The sequence below is a fragment of the Berghia stephanieae genome, chromosome 14, assembly GCF_034508935.2.
Source record: "Berghia stephanieae isolate SIO BIC M18660-M18661 chromosome 14, UCSD_Bste_1.3, whole genome shotgun sequence".
In the NCBI taxonomy this organism is placed as follows: Eukaryota; Metazoa; Mollusca; class Gastropoda; order Nudibranchia; family Aeolidiidae; genus Berghia; species Berghia stephanieae.
Genome location: NC_088373.1, coordinates 18,583,218 through 18,603,217, shown reverse-complemented (window position 1 = coordinate 18,603,217; position 20,000 = coordinate 18,583,218). Strand labels below are relative to the sequence as shown.

Genomic DNA, 20,000 nt, shown 5'->3' with positions numbered 1-20,000 from the left:
ATGGCGAAGAATGCATTCAACCAGCTGCATACAATTATGAAAAACAGGAATATTAGCATGAAAACAAAAATCAAAGTCCTGGATTGCTATGTACTGTCTGTGCTGCTATATGGTTGTGAGAGCTGGACCATAAACAAGACCATGGTTAAAAGACTGGAGGCAGTGGAAATGTGGTTTTACAGAAGAATGATGAGGGTGTCATGGATGGAAAGGAAAAGAAATGAAGAAATTTTAGAAATGGCAAACAGAAAAAGATCACTGATAACAAAAATCATCAAACGCCAAATGGAATTTTTAGGACACATTATCCGCCACCCTGGTTTGGAAATACTCGCCTTGACTGGAAAGATGAATGGAAAAAGAATAAGAGGAAGACAAAGAATAACGTATTTGAAAGGGATAAGAACTTGGACAGATGAAGCTGAGAAAGGTGGCGCTGCTTTAATAGAATTGGCAAGAGATAGATCAGCTTGGCGGAAGATGACCTCCGACGTCTGCTTCAGATATGGAACTACATGAGATGAGATGTATATATGATACCAGTGTAATGTAAACCCGACATGTGCTGCCCTTAAACAAATTTGGAGAGCAACGGGATTGTATTCAATCACTATAATAAAAATTTTCAGAGACGTTTCCTGAAAGACAATAATAATATAAATGATGAAAACTTGTATAGAGCTACAAATCCGAGACACCAGACTCTAAGCGCTTAAAATATAAATTACTTTGACTGGAACATACTCATTTGCATACACATGCACACACACACACACACATACACACACACGCAGACATACACACAAAACAACAGAAACCAGACGAAACAGATGTGTTTTAAGCGAACGTTTAAAAATAGCCACGAATGCTTGTGGTAAGGCGTTCCAAACAGAGGGTGCACAACGAGAAAAGGATTTCATTCCAGCATTTTTGCGAATTCTAGGGACAACGAGTTTGGTGGAATAACGGATATGGGGCGTGGTTTTGAATATCTTTCAATAGGATTCAATAGTCGTAACGTCACTTCTTTCCTAATGACGCATGGTAACTTAGCAACACTGGCTCTAAACCATCGGAACAATGGCGGACGCCCGTATGAAATATTTCTCCGGCGAGCATAAAAGCGTTTCCAGGGGGAAAAAAACCCCATAAATTTGATCATGTTTTGACTTTTACACATTCTGATCACATGGCATACGAAAAGGGAACGAAAAGTTCTAGCTAGCATGAAGAATAAAAAGTAATGATTTTCTTTGTTTAGAACCAAGATGGCCGCCGTTGCCGGGCGCGTGACATCAGACTACTGAATCGTATTAGTTCCGAAAGGTAGGAAGGAGCAGTACCTTCAAGACAACGATATACTAAAACACAAGCTTTCAATTTAATCCTTTTTTCAACAGACAGCCAATGCAGTTCATGGAACATAGGTCTAACAGAATCACACCTACGCTTCATGAATACTAGTCTGGCAGCGCTGTTTTGGACAATCTGAAGACGCCTCAGATTACATCCCGAAACGCTAAACAACAGAGCATTACAATAATCCAATTTTGATAGTACGAGGGACACAACCAGGTGTTTGGTCACATCCTCAGATATTAACCGTCTAATGGAAGCAATCTTTTTTAGTTGGAAAAAGAGAGATCTAACCAAAGTAATAACCTGATGCTCCATCGACAGTCCAGAGTCTAAGAATGTGCCTATGTTTTTCACTTTGTCAACAATTTGAATGGAGGCATCCCCAAACTTCAAATTTGTTTCACTTTTCCACTTCTTGTTCCCCACATACGGCAACTCCGTCTTATCATCATTCAGTTTCATTCTGTTCTCATTCATCCGTTTCTTAACAATCAAAATAAAATTCTCACTAATGTCCAGCGGCGTGGCGTATTGACGACATATGGTGGTGCCATGATTAGAAGAAGAGAAAAAAAATCTAAAACAGTGAACACGATTAAGAGGAGAGAGCACATGATAAAAACTCTCTTTTTTGGAAGGGTGGGGGGAGGGTCGATGGTTTCTATGAGTGGAGAAATCTCACAAAAACAAATAATTCATGAAAACAACAAGCCTCAACACTGAGATACAAGTCCCGTGTGAAAAGGTCTTTGTAATTATTCTTTGTCCACCATTTAAAGGATTGGATTTGGTAGATAATGCAATCAATATGTGATAAAAGTAAATAAAAGAGAAAAGAAACCTATGACAGAAATTACGTACTTTTAGTACTTGTAAAGAAAATCTGCAAATCTTTTTATAATTTGTTGATTGAAATCTGGAATGGCATCTATTTCAGTTTTGTGAATTGACAGAATCATTAACGAATTTAACCGCTCCTGTTTCATTGAATTTCGCAAGAAATTTTTCACTCTTTTAATGGTGCTAAAACAACGTTCAGGAGGTCAAGAAATACGATGGAAGTGGTTAAGGTCACTATAGCCTATAGATGTCAAAGATTTGTCAGTGTTTATTGTATCTGTAAAAAGTAGACAATAAAAACAAAAGAAACGTTTTTTTTTTTCTCTAAACTAACTGTGAGCCATTCATGTCTGTCATATCATGTCACTGAAAAAGAGCATTTTCGAGATTTCCACACCTGTGTTAATTCAAAATCAGTTGGTTGGTGAGGAACTAGTCTTTTTATTTCTAATTTGTCATCTAGTGTCTATCTCCCAAACGGTCGGTGAAGCAAAGAGTCAACTTGATTCATTGCAATTCATTGTTTAACAAAACAACACTTCAAAGTATATCTCAAATAATGGAAATCAGTGGAATACGATTAATGATTGCACAAATAAAAGGTAGATTCAGATCTTAAAGCATCACAAAGAAAAAATCACTCCACTTAAGTACTTTAGAAATCAAAAATAGACACCAAAGTATAACTGTTGACAACCTTCGCTTTCTTTCTCTGACACAAATACACACGCACAAACACACACACACATACACACACACAAATAAACACTCATACACACGTAACCATCAACTCGGCACTACAAGCAAGAAAAATGTTGGTAAATTCGTCCACAATGCTTCGTTGCAAAGAATTACTTTATTCAATAATCGTGAAAAAGAGGTGGGGGGGGGGGATTTTGATATGTCATATTTTTTAAATGTTGTTTTTCTTTGCTACTTACAAATAAACTTGACAATGATCAGTGTTTTTGACAGTTAATGTAATATTTTGGATGGCCGAAGTTACCCTAATTATGACGTAAATGGTGCAACATTGGCGCATCCCTCCAGTCCAACGGTGGAGCTCTCAGATCCTGGCACCAGTCGAGGGGTTTTCCTCTATTTGAAGAAAGTATAATTCGACCCAGTTTCTCGGTCAATCAGCTGTAGCGATACTAAAGGATAGAGCATTAACTGGTGCTTGGATTGCTTTGCACCATGGTGTTGATTCAGTCACTAATTCGCGCAGTGATGTCACCAACACACGAGTCGGCGCAGTGCGTGATTCGGAATTTTGAATAGAGTGGAGACTAAAAAGGCAGTATGTTGTTGGCGAGTTAGCGAAAGACAGTGGAGTTCAAATTTGTTTTATTTTTAATCAAATTATGATGTTAATGATTTTTAAAAGATGGGTGTGGTGCCTGGCACCATTCGATCCAATGGCCCCACGCCGGTGCTGCTAATGTCTGATACTCCTATTAACTTTCTCATATTGGAGTTGCAGTACAATTGAGTATCATTAGCGTATTGATGGCAAGACAGACCGAAACTTCTGATGATTTTAGACAGAGGGCCAACGCACAGAACAAAAAGAAAGGGTCCAAGTACTGAACCCCAGGTAACTCCACAATCAAGAATGATTTCCTCAGATCTATATTCATCAACTTTTATTAAAGAAAGTATTATCCAGAAACTTTGGGGTTTTCCAAAACAAATGTCTACGACGAATCTCCAATACATTCTGGCCGAATACAATCTCAGATTTAGACCTGAGAGCTAGAGCAGGTGCAGAGTCTCTGATGGGTCTCATTAAAACAAGAAGATGGCAATAGTTTGGGCATGTCTTTTCCAGATCTGACGAAACATTGACTAGGAAGGCTCTGCTTGGATTTTCTAAGGAAATGGGAATCGATGCCGTGCCAAGGAGACCTGGAGACTTTGGAGAGGGGTCTAAAGCAGAGAGGTTTGTCCCTCAAGGTGATCACAAGAATGGCAGCTGGCAGGACCAAGTGGATATCCCTTGAATTTAAAGCCCCGGAAATGATTTAGTCCGTGACTTATCGATAAAACAGTGTCTGACACAACAGAGAGAAAAATGCAAGAAAAAAATCACCACTCAGAAACCATCTATCCTTAATTGCGTATCGTATCTCAGGCATAAGATAGTCTGTCAGACTTGTTACCATTTCACTATAAAAGTTGGCTGATAGGATGAAAGATCTGAGTGAAGCCGTCTTCGTTCCTCTATATTATGATTTATTGGGACGGGAACACCGATGAGTATTTTTCTCAAACGCATAGCACTTTGGAAGGAACGAAGTTGATGTCACTCAGCTCTTTGCTATTAGTTTTAGACTAAATTAAATCGATCAGATTGAAACAGTTAAATGTTACAGACAATTTTATCTGCTGATATGTTTAATTTGGCTTGTGGAAGTTATCAGTATTTCACCTAAGGCATATCCCGTTTAGGAAGCAGATAGGTCTAATTTTAGTAAGTAGCTATCAAATACATAAATAAGCAAATAAATAGATAAACACATAAAGAAATAAATAGATAATTTAAAAAATAACTGAATGAATGAATGAATGAATAAATAAATATAAATATAATATTTCCTTCAAGTCTAAGAATCAAAATTCAATGCCATCAATAAAGAGAGTTCTCTTTTCCCAAGTCATTTAAACTAAGCTTCAAGAAATCATTTAAGTGTCAGTTCCATTTCTACAATTTGTTATTTTTTTATTATTGACACATTTCAGGTGTGAATATCTCAAGAGCTATCTAAGATTTCATCAAAGGGTTTCTTGTCGTGTGTGAAAAATTTATTTAAGTTTTGCTTGATATAAGTTTTAACAATGTGCGCCCTTTGGTAGCTGAGTTATGACGTCATCAATAGAAAAAGCCAACTTTAACATAAATCGTAGCTTAATTTGGCTTTGTCCGACATGATCCTGGCTTTGTCCGACATGATTATCGAACCCTGACAGATAACCCACTGAAAACATTGCCTTCTCAGATGTAGAAACCTTTTATGCGTCAGGGCATGTACACGAACACAATGTTCGACATTGCAGGAAACAAAAACCAGATGAAGTCATCGAGTGTCTTCGGAACTCACCAAAAGTCAATGCCTGGTGTGAAGTGACCAAGAAAAGAGCGGTCGGTCCTTTGTTTCTTGACGACATGACAATGGCAACAGCAAACTATCTGCCCATGATAGAAGCATACGGAGTCCCTCAATTCGATTTATATTTTTAACCGAGCATCTCTTCCCAACGGGATGCAGCTGCCTCTCTTTGAAGTTAAAATGTGAGGGAAATTTTAAATGAACAGTTCCCAAATCGACGGATTGGCCGAGATGGTCCAATTTCTTGGCTTCCAAGATCACTTAACATTCTCCTCGCCAACTATAGGAAAATCGTCATATTCGCTGCGATACAACCATCGTTTCTCTTATTCAAATTTCTTTTGAACATCATAATATTTAAAGAAAATGAACAGATTGTTGTAGAGCATGTTTTGCTGAAGAAATTTTGTATCGCAAGATCTTTTCTGCTCTTGTGTTTGAGTGATAAAAATCTTATCTTGTTAGTTGGGTGTGACGTTTTGGGGAAAATCCTGAAAATGGCTGGTAAGGGGAACCCCCGTGAGGGACATGTGTGGCCTGAACACAAAAATAAGAGAAACCCTTCGCTCTGTCACAATAATCATGCTGCAAAATACATGGGATGAACTGGAGGGACCCTTGTGGTTTGTCATTCAATATGGTGGAAGTCACATGGAGCTGTAAATCGGACGATTGAGAAAACACATGATCACAAGTAGAATATCAGAAAATTACTTTAATAAATTCGGCTTACTATGATGAAAACTAAATCGATGTCGCTGCAGCTGTTCTTGAGTTAGTCCAATCTGAAATGTGTCAATGATTCATAACAAACATACTGTAAATTACGATTTATTTCAAAATAACATTTTCTACTGATGACGTCATTGCTCAGCTACCAAAGAGCGTATAGTGTTAAAACTTACATTAATCAAAACTTTTAAAAATTCTGCACATATGGCAAAAAAACAACGTTTGATGAAATCTTACATAGCTTTAGAGTTTTTCAAACCTGAAATGTGTCAATATATTTTTTAACTCACTGTAAATAATATTGTTTTGAGGCAAAAGGTAATAAATGTAGCAATGACTATGAAAATATTTGTTTTCTATTTTTGTAGGAAATACTACTCTTAAATCAAAGCCCTATCTCCACTGAGTAAAAATCTTTTTGAATTTTGAAAACCCATTAATATATAACAAAGTTATGCAGTTTCAAAGGCGTCATTTATTTGGATGACTCACAAAGAGAAAAAAATGCGGAAAATATGGGACGCTTTTTCTGCTTTATTTTCTGGTTTGTGGCTGTATCTCGCTTAATACGTGGAATTAGATATTAAAACTTGGCAATTTTATGGCAAAATTATCAGAAAATATGATGAAGACATCAGAAGAGTTCTAACTTGTATAGTTTTAGAGCTGTATGGCTAGGGTCAACTATAATTTTGTTTTGAAATAAACATAATATTGATCATTTGGAACTTTTCCGAAGTGTAATTTTGTGTCTACAACCCATACAAATGACACGATAAATGCCTGCTAAATTATTATCAACCAGTCCAGTGAGACCATGGCTTATGTTATTTCTAGTATTCATTGGAGAGAGAGAGAGAGAGAGAGAGAGAGAGAGAGAGAGAGAGAGAGAGAGAGAGAGTTAATCTACTATCCATATGACATAACAATGAAACAATACCTTAATTAGAAAAAAAGCGCGCGAGGATTTTTGTCATAAGTCATCCGTCGCGAACAAGATTGCCCGATGGCCACGTGTGTGGCCAAATATATAATTTTGTTTCTTTTATTAAATTTTATCCATCTATTTTTGTCTCAGTGACATTTATCCTAGTCTATTCAATTTTCTGTTTGTTAAAATTTAGTTCATTTAAGTGGGCCAGTCTTAATAGTGAAAGCCATATGGTTTTCTATTTAGCCACTTTTGAAGTCGAATTTGGTCAGGTTATAGTCTAGCCATCTAGCAGCCTTGCCTCGCTCACGTCATTTTCGTATCATGCGATGAGGGAACAAAATGGCCGTCTCCATATTTTCACTCATTGAAATGCAAATTGGGTTGATGTTTTGTGAGAATACGGGAAAAGTACTTATCATAATCCAATGGAATTCGAAATATAAATAGAAGAAATGTGCATATATAACCTTGTGAGCGACAAAATCTCTCCTCTTTGTAGTTTTAGAAATATTGTACTCCAAAGAGTAAAAATCTATTTTTAACGGTCTTCTGGTAATTGTACGAGTTTTGTCGCTTGACATAATCTAAAATGACCTATTTTCTAACTGTGTGCCAACTTTCAGTCATATTCATCGATAAACAGCTTCGTAATTAATTTTTTAAAATAGCATATACGAAACGGCTTCGTCCCATATTTTGCCGCGAATTTGGGCACTTTGTGAGCGAAAAAGAGGCCCAAAGATTTGTGCGGGATAGTCCTTGCTAATAAATGTCTGCAAAGGTGTGTAGGAAACAGTGCCAGGCAAATCCAGAAAGAAAAATACTAGAAAGGGAACAGGAAGTGGAAAAGTGAAACAGATTTGAAGTTGGGGGATGCCTCTATTCAAATTGTTGACAAAGTGAAAAACCTTGGCACATTCTTAGACTCTGAGCTGTCGATGGAGCATCAGGTTAATAATTTGGTTAGATCTCTCTTTTTCCAACTAAAAAAGATTGCTTCCATTAGACGGTTCATATCTGAGGATGTGACCAAGCACCTGGTTGTGTCCCTCGTACTATCGAAATTGGATTATTGTAATGCTCTGTTGTTTGGCGTTTCGCAATACAATCTGAAACGTCTTCAGATTGTCCAAAACAGCGCTGCCAGACTAGTATTCATGAAGCGTAGGTGCGACTCTGCCGGACCTCTACTTCATGACCTGCATTGGCTGCCTGTTGGGAAAAGAATTAAATTCAAAGCTTGTGTTTTAGTGTATCGTTGTCTTGAAGGTACTGCCCCTTCCTACCTTTCAGAACTAATTGAAAGATATTCAAAACCCCGCCCCTTACGTTCGGCCAGTGATTCCACAAAACTAGTTGTCACTCGAATTCGGAAAAATGCTGGAATGAGATCCTTTTCTCATTTCGGACCCTCTATTTGGAACGCCTTACCGCAGAGCATTCGTGAAAAAGAATCTTTGTCTATTTTTAAACGTTCCCTTAAAACATATTTGTTTCGATTTTAGTAGATGGTATGAGAAGCAAGATAGGTTTGGTTTGTGTTGTGTGTTGTGTTGTGTGTGTGTATGTGTGTGTGTGTGTGTGTGTGTGCTTGTGTGTGTGAATGAGTATGTTTCAGCCAAAGTAATTTGTAATTTAAGCGCTTAGAGTCTGGTGTCTCGGAGTTATAGCGCTATATAAGTTTTCAGCATTATTATTATTATTATTATTACTAGAAAGCAAATCTCAAAATAAACTTCGACTGGGTATCGAACCTCAGACCTCCTGATTACCGGTAAATAGAAGGTCCGATCTCCACCTGGTCTTGTCAGCAGCGATTCTTGGGGCCGTCTAGAGGGACAGACCTCTCTGTTTTAGGTCCCTCTCTACGGTACGTGTCCAAGTCTCCTTGGGGCGGCCTCGCATCCTTTTTCCTTCAGGGTGTCCATCGCAGAGCCTTCCTTATCAGTGTTTCATCATATCTGCGACAGACATGTCCCAACCATTACCATCTTCTCCTTTTAATGAGACTCTCCATAGACTCCTCTTCAGCTCTCGCTCGCAGGTCTTCTTTTGAGATTGGGTTGGTCAGAATATCTTGAAGATTCGTCGCAAACGTTTGTTTTGGAAAACTTCAAGTCTCTGGATAATACTCTCTGTGATCTTCCAACTTTTTGATCCAAAGAGCAAAACGCTCAAGACATCTTAGCACAGCGCCTGCCCCATCATAATCTGTCACTTCCGGTATTAACTCTATCCTTACCGATCTTTTTCAGTAAATTCTCAAAAATGACAGGCTTACCCTGCAGAAAAATTGCTTTTTAAAACTCAAACAATCTCTCTACAAAACAACTTTAGATTCTTATTAATTAAACAAAGAACATTGTGTTGTACAAAATAAATCTTAATTAAAAAAACACTTGTATATTGTGTGGTCACAAATGTGACGATATTGCTGTAGGTGGTGAGAGGGTTAAATAAGAATTTAATACACGCTTTCTTTACGATTTTTTTCAGGATGGATTGAGCATCATGTATACATACAAAACCTGGGCTGAAAGAAAACAATGTTACGTGATCATAATGGAAGGAGAATTAAGAAAAGCACTCATCAACCATGTCGACGTGGAAAAAATCTTAGTAAGTCATAAACTGTACAACACAGTCTGAAATAGGATTCAATAGTCTGATGTCACGTCCGCCCAGCAACGAGCAGCTTGGTTTTAACAAAGAAAATCGGTACATTTTTTTCTTCATGCTGGCTAGAACTTTTTCACATGTCATGTGATCAGAATGAATAAAAGTCAAAGCATTATCCGATTTATGTTTTACTCCTCTGGATACACTTTAATGTTCGTTTGAGAGGTATTCATAAGGGCGTTCGCCATTGTTTCGATAGTTTAACACCAGTTATTAAGTTACTATGCGTCATTACGAGGGAAGTGACGTCACGACTGTTGAAGCCTATTGGTAATAAGTCGGAACAGACGAGTACATATATACAGGTCTGAGATCCGAACCCAATAATGGGCCTAGTTTAACATTGTTATATAGAAAATATTTTGCATTTATTTGTGTGTGTGTGTGTGTGTGTGTGTGTGTGTGTGTTTGGAAATTCCCATTACAACAATGGGCCCATCATGAATTGCGTTATCAGACCTGCACATAAGTGCTCGTATGTCGGAATGAATCGAATCCCGAAAAGTTAATTTAGGAACAATATGATAAGAAATACAAATTTCAGAGATTTTGGACTGCAAGAGCTTACAATTATTCTCCATTTTAATGAATCGATAAGGAGTCCCATTACCTCAGTTGGTAGGGCACTCGCTTCACACCTAAAGGGACCGAGATCAATCCCTGTTGCAGTCGATATTTTTTTCTGACCCCTCCTCCCTTCCTCCTCCCTTCCCCCCGCCTTGTCTATCCAGCAGGGTAGCTGGGTCTGTTACGTATGGCGGAAAGTACTATCTCCTATCCAAAGGATAGCAAACGATTGCTATTATCCGTTTCACACTATTATTAATATTCTCACTGAACTGTATTAACCAGACTATAAACGTTCAAGGTTACATATAGTTTTGTGTGTTGGTCCGTTATACTTCCGTTGAGGACGAGAAACTTATGCGCACAACCAACATGACGTTCTCTCTATAATAACTTTTCCGCCGGTGACGTCACAGACTATGGGTGGCGTCCAATCAAGGGACGCTACTCTTCCGCTAATCTCATTCCCTATTTGAAGCAAATCGGGTGATTTTTCATGAAGTTATGGTCATATGCATGGGCTAGGGTGTGAAACCCTAATTTTGAGAAAATCGCTTCCAAAGTTGACAAGAGTTGATATTAAGTATAATAATTATCTTCATAAAAAAAAATATTTAGGAGTAGAATTCAATTAAGATATTTCATCAATATGTAGAAAAAGGTTTGATTTAATGATTCTTGATGAGAACTCATTTTCCATAAAAATTGACCTCTTGACTAAAATAATCAATATCTCTGTTCATAACTTTTCACCAAGTGACTGATTATCTCAAGGATGCTCAATATTGTATTATTATTGCCTTACAGGTGACAAGCAACCTGGCCTCCTTCACGTTATGTGTTGCTGTCAGTTATAGACCCTTTTAAAAGAGCTTTGAGCACTTTGAGTGGATATTGTGTTATATATTTGTTCAAGTTTTGTATAATATTAGAATTTTTCTCTTTCTCTTTGCTTATTCAGGACAGGGTAGTCACACAGATAAATGATAAAAAAGCGGAATTAACGCAGGTGGATTCCGAACATTTGGTGGAGATATACGGAGACAAGGGTATCAAAGAGGTTAGTTTCCTAAGAAAATAATGTTGTTCATTGGTTTCGTTTCTATTATTATTAAAAGGATTTATTTTAAGATATTATTTTATTATTAGACATTTGTTACAACTAAAATTATCTTTTATTATGAGACTAAAAAAGAACAGTAATTGAATAGATAGGTCTTATTCTTGTTTAATATTTCGATTTATGTTGCAAGTAAAAATCGTGAAAAGTTTCTTTTTCATTACTAATAAATGTAAATGTTTTTGATTTTTGTTATGACTATTAAAATGAGTAAAAAAGGTTAAAATTGTCTTATATGACTACAGGTAAAAATTGTACAATTTTTTTCAAATATTACTCACAAAAACAGGGAAAATGTCATTTATTATTACTGATAAAAGCTTTCAAATTCTTTAATTATAACAAGTAAAAACTGTAAAATGTTCTTTTATTATTACTGGCAACAAAAAAAAAAAAAAAACAGTAAACATTTCATATATTCTTACTGGTATAAAGTGCAATATTGTGTTCTTTTATTATTACTAGTTAAAAAACGTAAAAATTATTTTATTATTACTGGTAAAGACTGTAATATGTTCTTTTATTATTACTGGCAAAAACAATAAAAAATGTCATCTCTTCTTACTGGTTTGAACTGTATTGATTTCTTTTATTATTACTAGTAAAAAATGTTTTAAAAATATTTCACTAATGTCACATCGCCCAGCAACGGGCAGCTAGGCTCTAAACAAAGAAAATCGGTACTTTTTATTCTTCATACTGGCTAGAACATTTTCACATGTCATGTGATCAGAATGTATAAAAGTCAAAACATGATCAGGTTTATAATATTTGTCTCCTCTCCATACACTTTTATACTCGTCGGTGACGTATTTCATAAGGACGCCCGCCACTGCTCATATAGAACCAGTTACTGCGCCATTACGGGGGAAGTGACGTCACGACTGTTGAACCATATTGAGGTCCACAAAATAAAATCAGTCAAACTAAGTACAAAGAGCAAGCGAGGTATAAAAAGATGATTTTCGGTAATAACATTAATATTTATTTATTCGCGCATTGAGCATCATCCAGTTATGAAAATGCGCTTTTATGCTCGCCGGGGAAATATTTCATACGGGCGCCCGCCATTGTTCCGATAGTTTAGAGCCAGTGTTTTAAGTTACCATGCGTCAATAGGAAGGAAGTGATGTTACGACTGTTGAAGAGTATTATCTTGTTAACTCTCTCCGTACCGACCAATTTCCCCGATTGTCCTCACAACATCATTATGAGACAGCATGAAATAGAATTTTAAAACTCTAACTCAAAGGGAATAAGAACATGCGATACATAATTATGTATAGGGAATTAGATTAGCGGAAGAGTAGCGTCCCTTGATTGGACATCACCGGCGGAAAAGTTATTAGAGAGAGAACGTCATGTTGGTCGTCCTCGCTTTCGGTGAAAGCGGCATGAGACACTTCACCGAAAGCGAGGACGAGAGAGACGCATGCGCAAAACCAATTTGACGCTCTCTCTGTAAGGTGTCGTCCAATCAAGGGACGCTACTCTTCCGCTAATCTCATTCCCTATAGTTCTTATAACTATACCACAAATATTCTTCACACTTTATGATGTACAAAAGAAATTAGAATGACAAAAAGTTTGGCTGCATCGTAACAAATGTGACGATTTTCCTATAGTTGGTAAGGAAAGGGGTAAGCCTAACATTGTATTTGACCTACCAAGTTCACACGTTGACCTTTAACCCTTTTGAGTTTGATGGCTTACAAATGTTTGAAGAATAATTTTGTTATAATTATAAGAACTATACATAATTATATACACCATGTTCTTTTTCCTTTTGAGTTAGAGTTTTAAAATTCTATCTTCTGGTCAGTACACTCGTCCTCCATTGATCAATTTAAATAGCCCCCTTTTGGCAAAAACTCTCAAACGTGGGGCATATTTATGATGTCAAATAATAGTTACAAGTAGTTCATATATTGTATATAGATGTCCTTACCAAAAGTCATCCTATGTTTCTATTTCTTTTCTTTTTTTCTTTTTTCTTATGCCCAGCGCTGTGGTGGCTACCCGACCTATCAAATGAATTTCGTGTACAAGACTGTCCATAAAGACCTCACAACCCCGGCTTGGCTAAACCCAAATAACACACCGATTATCGAGCCGTAAAACGAATAATTAATAACCAGACTACTTTGGATGGATAGTAAATACACACCACGTTACATCACACATACTACAACCACCATTCGGAAACTACACCATTACCAAACTAATGACAAGACAACTATAAAGATGGATAGTAAATACACATCACACATACCACTACCACCATTCGGAGACTACACCATTACCAAACTATTGACAAGACAACTATAAAGATGGATAGTAAATACACATCACGTTACATCACACATACCACTACCACCATTCGGAAACTACACCATTACCAAACTATTGATCACACAACTATGGATGGATAGTACATACACATCACGTGACATCACACATACCACTACCACCATTCGGAAACTACACCATTACCAAACTAATGACTAGACAACTATGGATGGATAGTAAATACACATCACGTGACATCACACATACCATTATCACCATTCGGAAACAACACAATGACCAAACTAATGACTAGACAACTATGGATGGATAGTAAATACACATCACGTGACATCACACATACCATTATCACCATTCGGAAACAACACAATGACCAAACTAATGACTAGACAACTATGGATGGATAGTACATACACATCACGTGACATCACACATACCACTACCACCATTCGGAAACTACACCATTACCAAACTAATGACTAGACAACTATGGATGGATAGTAAATACACATCACGTGACATCACACATACCATTATCACCATTTGGAAACTACACAATGACCAAACTAATGACTAGACAACTATGGATGGATGGTAAATACACATCACGTGACATCACACATACCACTACCACCATTCGGAAACAACACCATTAACAAACTAATGACCAGACAACTTTGGATGGATAGTAAACACACATCACAGTACATACAACCGTTCGAAAACTACACCATTACCAAACTAATGAACACACAACTATGAATAGATAGTAAATACACAGCACGATTCATCCAACACACCACACGGACGGCTTTTCGGAAACAACGCCAGCACAAAATTAAATAATAATCAGACATCAACTATGGATGGAGAATAAGCACATCACGATTCGGTATTATTTATATTACGATTGAAATGCTGAACATTGAATTAATTAATTGTGAAACAAGACAAATAAATAAAATAGCAAGACATGAGACATGCGTTTAGTCTTCGTTCATTATTGAGGATAACCAATGAAAAAAATCTATTAACTCGGTATTGTGGTGTGTTGACGACCATAATGATAATGACATTGATTATGATGATGATGATGATGATGATGATGATGATGATGATGATGATGATGACGACAATGATAATGATGATGATGATGATGATGATGACGACAATGATATGATAATGATGATGATGATGATGATGATGATGATGATGATGATGATGATGATGATGATGATGATGAAGTTACTGGGTTTGGTATTTCCTCTCCTCTCTCTCTCCTGCTTTCCCCAACCGATCCCCAGCATCGTTGTCTAATCTCTTCGATGGATGACGAACCTCCATGTTAAAAAATATCAGATTTAGCCAGAATGGGCACGCAGGGAAGTATCGGCGTAGCTTATTTAGCTTATATTATTGAGGTCCTATGGTGACGAGGGAAAATGATTCATTTTGTTTTACAACACCGTTTCTTAGTTACTTTGACTGCTCAAGAATACAACAAAATGACTCATAGAAAGTGTAGAAGAAATACAAATGAGTTTCAAGAATCACTAAATATTACTTGATTAATTAATTACTCTTTATTTAATATCTAAAAAAGAGAAAAGAATAGATGAATAAGTTAATGAATAACATTAATGCCAAACTGTGATTTTCCTAAAGACATGTGTGACCCATCGTCTCAAAATGGTATTATGTCGGAACGAAACATATGCTTAAAAGCCGAATAAAATGTTAAAATGGGCAAATGTATAACTTGTTGGCATTAGCATCTTAAAACATGGTATCCATTCTCCTCAATAAAACATACAATCTCAACACAAGTCTGATATTTCTGGCTATAAATTCAATTTTCAACATCTTCACCAACCCGACTTAACACCATTTTGAGGCGAAGGGTCGCCACTGTCTCCCCAAAGTCCCAGGTTTATTTCCCTCCGATATATCCTCTTTCCATTGTGCCATGCCCACTCGCCACTGGTGTACACTTCCCTGAGTCCCTGGTTCACTCCCCACTGGTGTACACTTTTCTGAGTCCCTGGTTCACTCCCCACTGCTGCAAACTTATAGCACCATTTGGTCAATGTTGCCAGATGATAGTTTATAAATAATCCAAACTATAACGAAAATAATCCAGATTTAAAAAAAAAATCAAAATTTCCAAAACAATGTCACACACACACACACACACACACACACACACACACACACGCACGCACACACAAGAAATGAAAACTTGAGCTTTATCAAAGCAACATCTACTAAACATGCTCAAATCCCTTTACAGTCCCAAGTAGCAACAACAAAAAGATAAACAATTATCGACTTGGAAAACACATCGCCTAACATCGTTCTTTTACACGGTTCGTTGGGTTGGTGCGAAACGGAGCAAAATGAATGAGCCAAATATCATGCTCGTACTCGTGTGTCGAAGGAGCTGTTGTGTTGTCACAAGCTTTGACATCGAGGGATTGATTGAACGTAAGTGTGTCATTTTTGAGGAAGAATAAAATGATAATATTATTAATATTATTCGTTAAATGCTGTTTATGTCACTCTAGATATGTTTGTTGTTATAAACTATCTGTGTGAAAATTGAAAGTTTTACACCACATGCCACTGTAAAGACATTGGGAATTAATTTGGTGTGTAGAAATGACAGCTGCGTGTTATTCTTTTGTTGCTGGAACTGCTTGTAAGATTTTGGTAACCACATTATTATACTCTCTCTCTCTCTCTCTCTCTCTCTCTCTCTCTCTCTCTCTCTCTCTCTCTCAATATATCTATCTCTCTCTCTCTCACACACACACACAAGCCTCACACACACACGTATACAATCTCTCTCAGATATACTCTCTCTCTCTCTATCTATCTATCTATCTATCTATCTATCTATCTATCTATCTATCTATCTATCTATCAGTCTATCTATCTATCACACACACACACACACACACACACACACACACACAAGCCTCGAACACACGTACACAATCTCTCTCAGATATACTCTTTATCTCTCTCTCTCTCTCTCTCTCTCTCTCTTTCTCTCTCTCTCTCTATCTATCTATCTATCTATCTCTCTCTCTCTCTCTCTCTCTCTCTCTCTCTCTCTCTCTCTGTGTGTGTGTGTGTGTGTGTGTGTGTGTGTGTGTGTGTCTCCCATTCCTTTGCTGTAAAATTCATTATCATGAATAACAATGCAGATATATTAATTTTGTCATTGGTCTACGTATGTATTCTGTTGTCTATAATGTTCCCATCTCTTTGTCAATTGATCTACATTTTCAATCTGCTTATTTAATAAAATATCATTTCATTCACTAACATCATCATCATCATCATCATCATCATCATCATCATCATCATCATCATCATCATCATCATCATCATCAGCACTATTATTATTATTATTATTATTATTATTATTATTATTAATTATTATTATTATTATTATTATTATTATTATTATTATTATTAATAATAATAATAATAATAATAATAATAATAATAATAATATTGCTATTATTATTATTATTATTATTATTATTATTATTATTATTATTATTATTATTATTATTATTATTATTGTTATTATTATTATTATTATTATTATTATTATTATTATTATTATTATTATTATTATTATTATTATTATTATTATTATTATCAGTATCATTATTATTATTATTTGTGGGCCTATGCATGCCGTATGTCTGTATGCTTGCATGCTGGGTGGGGTTCCTGACCTCCCATAGTGGGCAGGGAGGTACTTACTGTGTCTTCTATCCCCCTATATCTGTTTTCTAACTCGCTTTCTGAGTGGGGTTCCTGACCTCCCATCGTGGGCAGGGAGGTACATACTGTGTCTTCTATCCCCTAATGTATGTTTTCCAACATGCTTTCTGTCTTTGTCTTGGAATGAGATTACTTGGTTTTGTCCTGGCCCTGGCCTGAGTCCTGGCTGGGAGGGAAACAGTCAAATGCATAGTTATTGTTTTGGGAGATAATTTTTTTTCCTCGTAAATCATCTCTCTGTTATGTATTATTATATTTGTTATTTTGAACGTATAATGTAAGCATTTGAGTGTATTCCTCGTTGTTGGATTTTGTGCTTGTGTCCGGATGAGACTTATAGATGATCTCAAACTTATGTATGTATGTATGTATGTATGTATGTATGTATGTATGTATGTATGTATGTATGTATGTATGTATGTATGTATGTATGTATGTATGTATGTATGTATGTATATGTATGTATGTATGTATGTATGTATGTATGTATGTATGTATGTATGTATGTATGTATGTATGTATGTATGTATGTATGTATGTATGTATGTATGTATGTATGTATGTATGTATGTATGTATGTATGTATGTATGTATGTATGTATGTATGTATGTATGTATGTATGTATGTATGTATGTATGTATGTATGTATGTATGTATGTATGTATGTATGTATGTGTGTGTGTGTATGTGTGTGTATGTATGTATGTATGTATGTATGTATGTATGTATGTATGTATGTATGTATGTATTTATGTATGTATGTATGTATGTATGTATGAATGTATGTATGTATGTATGTATGTATGTATGTATGTATGTATGTATGTATGTATGTATTTATGTATGTATGTATGTATGTATGTATGTATGTATGTATGTATGTATGTATGTATGTATGTATGTATGTATGTATGTATGTATGTATGCATGCATGCATGCATGCATGCATGTATGTATGTATGTATGTATGTATGTATGTATGTATGTATGTATGTATGTATGTAGCCATGTATATATGTATGTATGCATATATGTGTGCATGTATGTTTTATGTATAATTACTGTACCATCAATGTCAATCTGTCTGTCTACTGTTTGTCTGTCTAGCTATCATTATATATATTATTATACAGACATTCATGGACCACTGACTTGACTCGACAATTCCCTTCCTCCTGCAATGTCGTCACGCACCAAAAGTTCAATCTGTTTTATTTGTTTGATTTTTAAAAGAATCTTTCTGCGATGAAATTCCTTCTCCTGCACTTCAAATTCCTCAACTGACATACATACTACCTACGCCATGCTCCATTTGTACGGCTATGTGGTCTTGTGGTATGACACTCGCTTTCGGATCGGAAGGTCCTGGGTTCGAGCCTCGCTCGGCGCATAGTTGAGTCCTTGGAAAAGGCTCTTTACTCACATTCTCTCACCGTATTCAGGTGTAAAATGAGTAGGCCGTTAACAGCGTTGTCTCTGTCCGAAAAAAAAAATTATAATATCGCCTTACAGGCGTCATGTCTTGTCCTAAATGGTAAATGTTGCTGTTGGACAGGGACCCCTTGTAATGCGCTTTGAACACGTTTAGTGGATATTGCGCTGTATACAAGCCCCATTTGAAATGGGCTTGCTTTTTTACTTATGTGAACGAGAAGCCTGTTGAGCTCTAGCCGATCGGTCTTGTGCGATGACGTAAAATTTCCAGTGGTCAGGGAGGCACGTATTGCGTGTTCTATCTCCCTTATAGATAAATGTAATAATCAAACAATTTCAAAGTCTTTCTCTCCAAATACAACTTTTATTCAATGTCAACTCTCAAGCAGGGTTGCCAGATTATTTTCAGGCATTCTGCCAACTGGATTTTAAAAATCTGCCAAATACCACAAAAATCTGCCAAACCGTACTATTTATGGTACTACCCCCTTTGAAAACTCATCGGTTTCGTTAAACAATAAATTCCCAAGGCCGATGTAATACATTTGTTTTTAATTTCCCAAGTTTAAAAAAAATCACTAATACATAAAAATTTCCATGGAAAACGTGGAGAACACCTATACATTCATTCCTAGGCCTCGGAAAATAAAATCTGCCAAATATCTGCCAAACTGCCAAATCGTTTTTTTTCTGCCAGACGACTTCAAATTCTGCCAAAAAAAAAAAAAAGGACATTTATCAGAAAATCTGCCAAATTGGAAACCCTGCTCTCAAGGTGAATCTCGTGGTTCCGAAGCAAAACGAAACTAACTGTGTAAAAAACATATAACGTAACTAAACATTACACACAAAAGAGTTCTAATTATGGCTCATGGGAACCTGATGGGAAGTAACTCAAGTAATGAAATACAACAAAGGTATCTACACCGTTAGATTCCGCAATTGGATTCAATAGTCTGATGTCACGTCGCCCAGCAACGGCGGCCATCGTGGTTCTAAACAAAGAAAATCTGTACTTTTTATTCTTCATACTGGTTAGAACTTTTCATTTGTAATGTGCTCAGAATGTATAAAAGTCAAAACATGATCAGATTTCTAATGTTTTTCTCCTCTGGA

The 20,000-nt window shown here is 36.3% G+C and overlaps 2 protein-coding genes across 3 annotated transcripts in view; both read left to right on the top strand.

The window, feature by feature from the left end:
- The window catches only part of LOC144959524 (uncharacterized), a 19,178-nt gene extending 4,553 nt beyond the window's left edge, over window positions 1-14,625 (top strand). The window contains exons 3-5 of the mRNA XM_078892138.1: window positions 9,472-9,594; window positions 11,183-11,281; window positions 13,346-14,625. Coding sequence (XP_078748264.1) covers window positions 9,472-9,594; window positions 11,183-11,281; window positions 13,346-13,459 — 336 coding nt within the window. The 3' untranslated portion in view covers window positions 13,460-14,625. The remainder of the gene's footprint in view (window positions 1-9,471; window positions 9,595-11,182; window positions 11,282-13,345) is intronic.
- A 1,403-nt stretch (window positions 14,626-16,028) lies between these two features.
- LOC144960171 (microsomal glutathione S-transferase 1-like) overlaps window positions 16,029-20,000 on the top strand; it is an 18,526-nt gene continuing 14,554 nt past the window's right edge. The window contains exon 1 of one of the 2 annotated variants that reach the window (XM_078893188.1): window positions 16,029-16,132. The gene's annotated coding sequence lies outside the window, so the exon portion shown is untranslated. Of the gene's footprint in view, window positions 16,133-16,199; window positions 16,347-20,000 lie in introns of those variants that run through there. The other variant, XM_078893189.1, reaches the window with a different exon arrangement.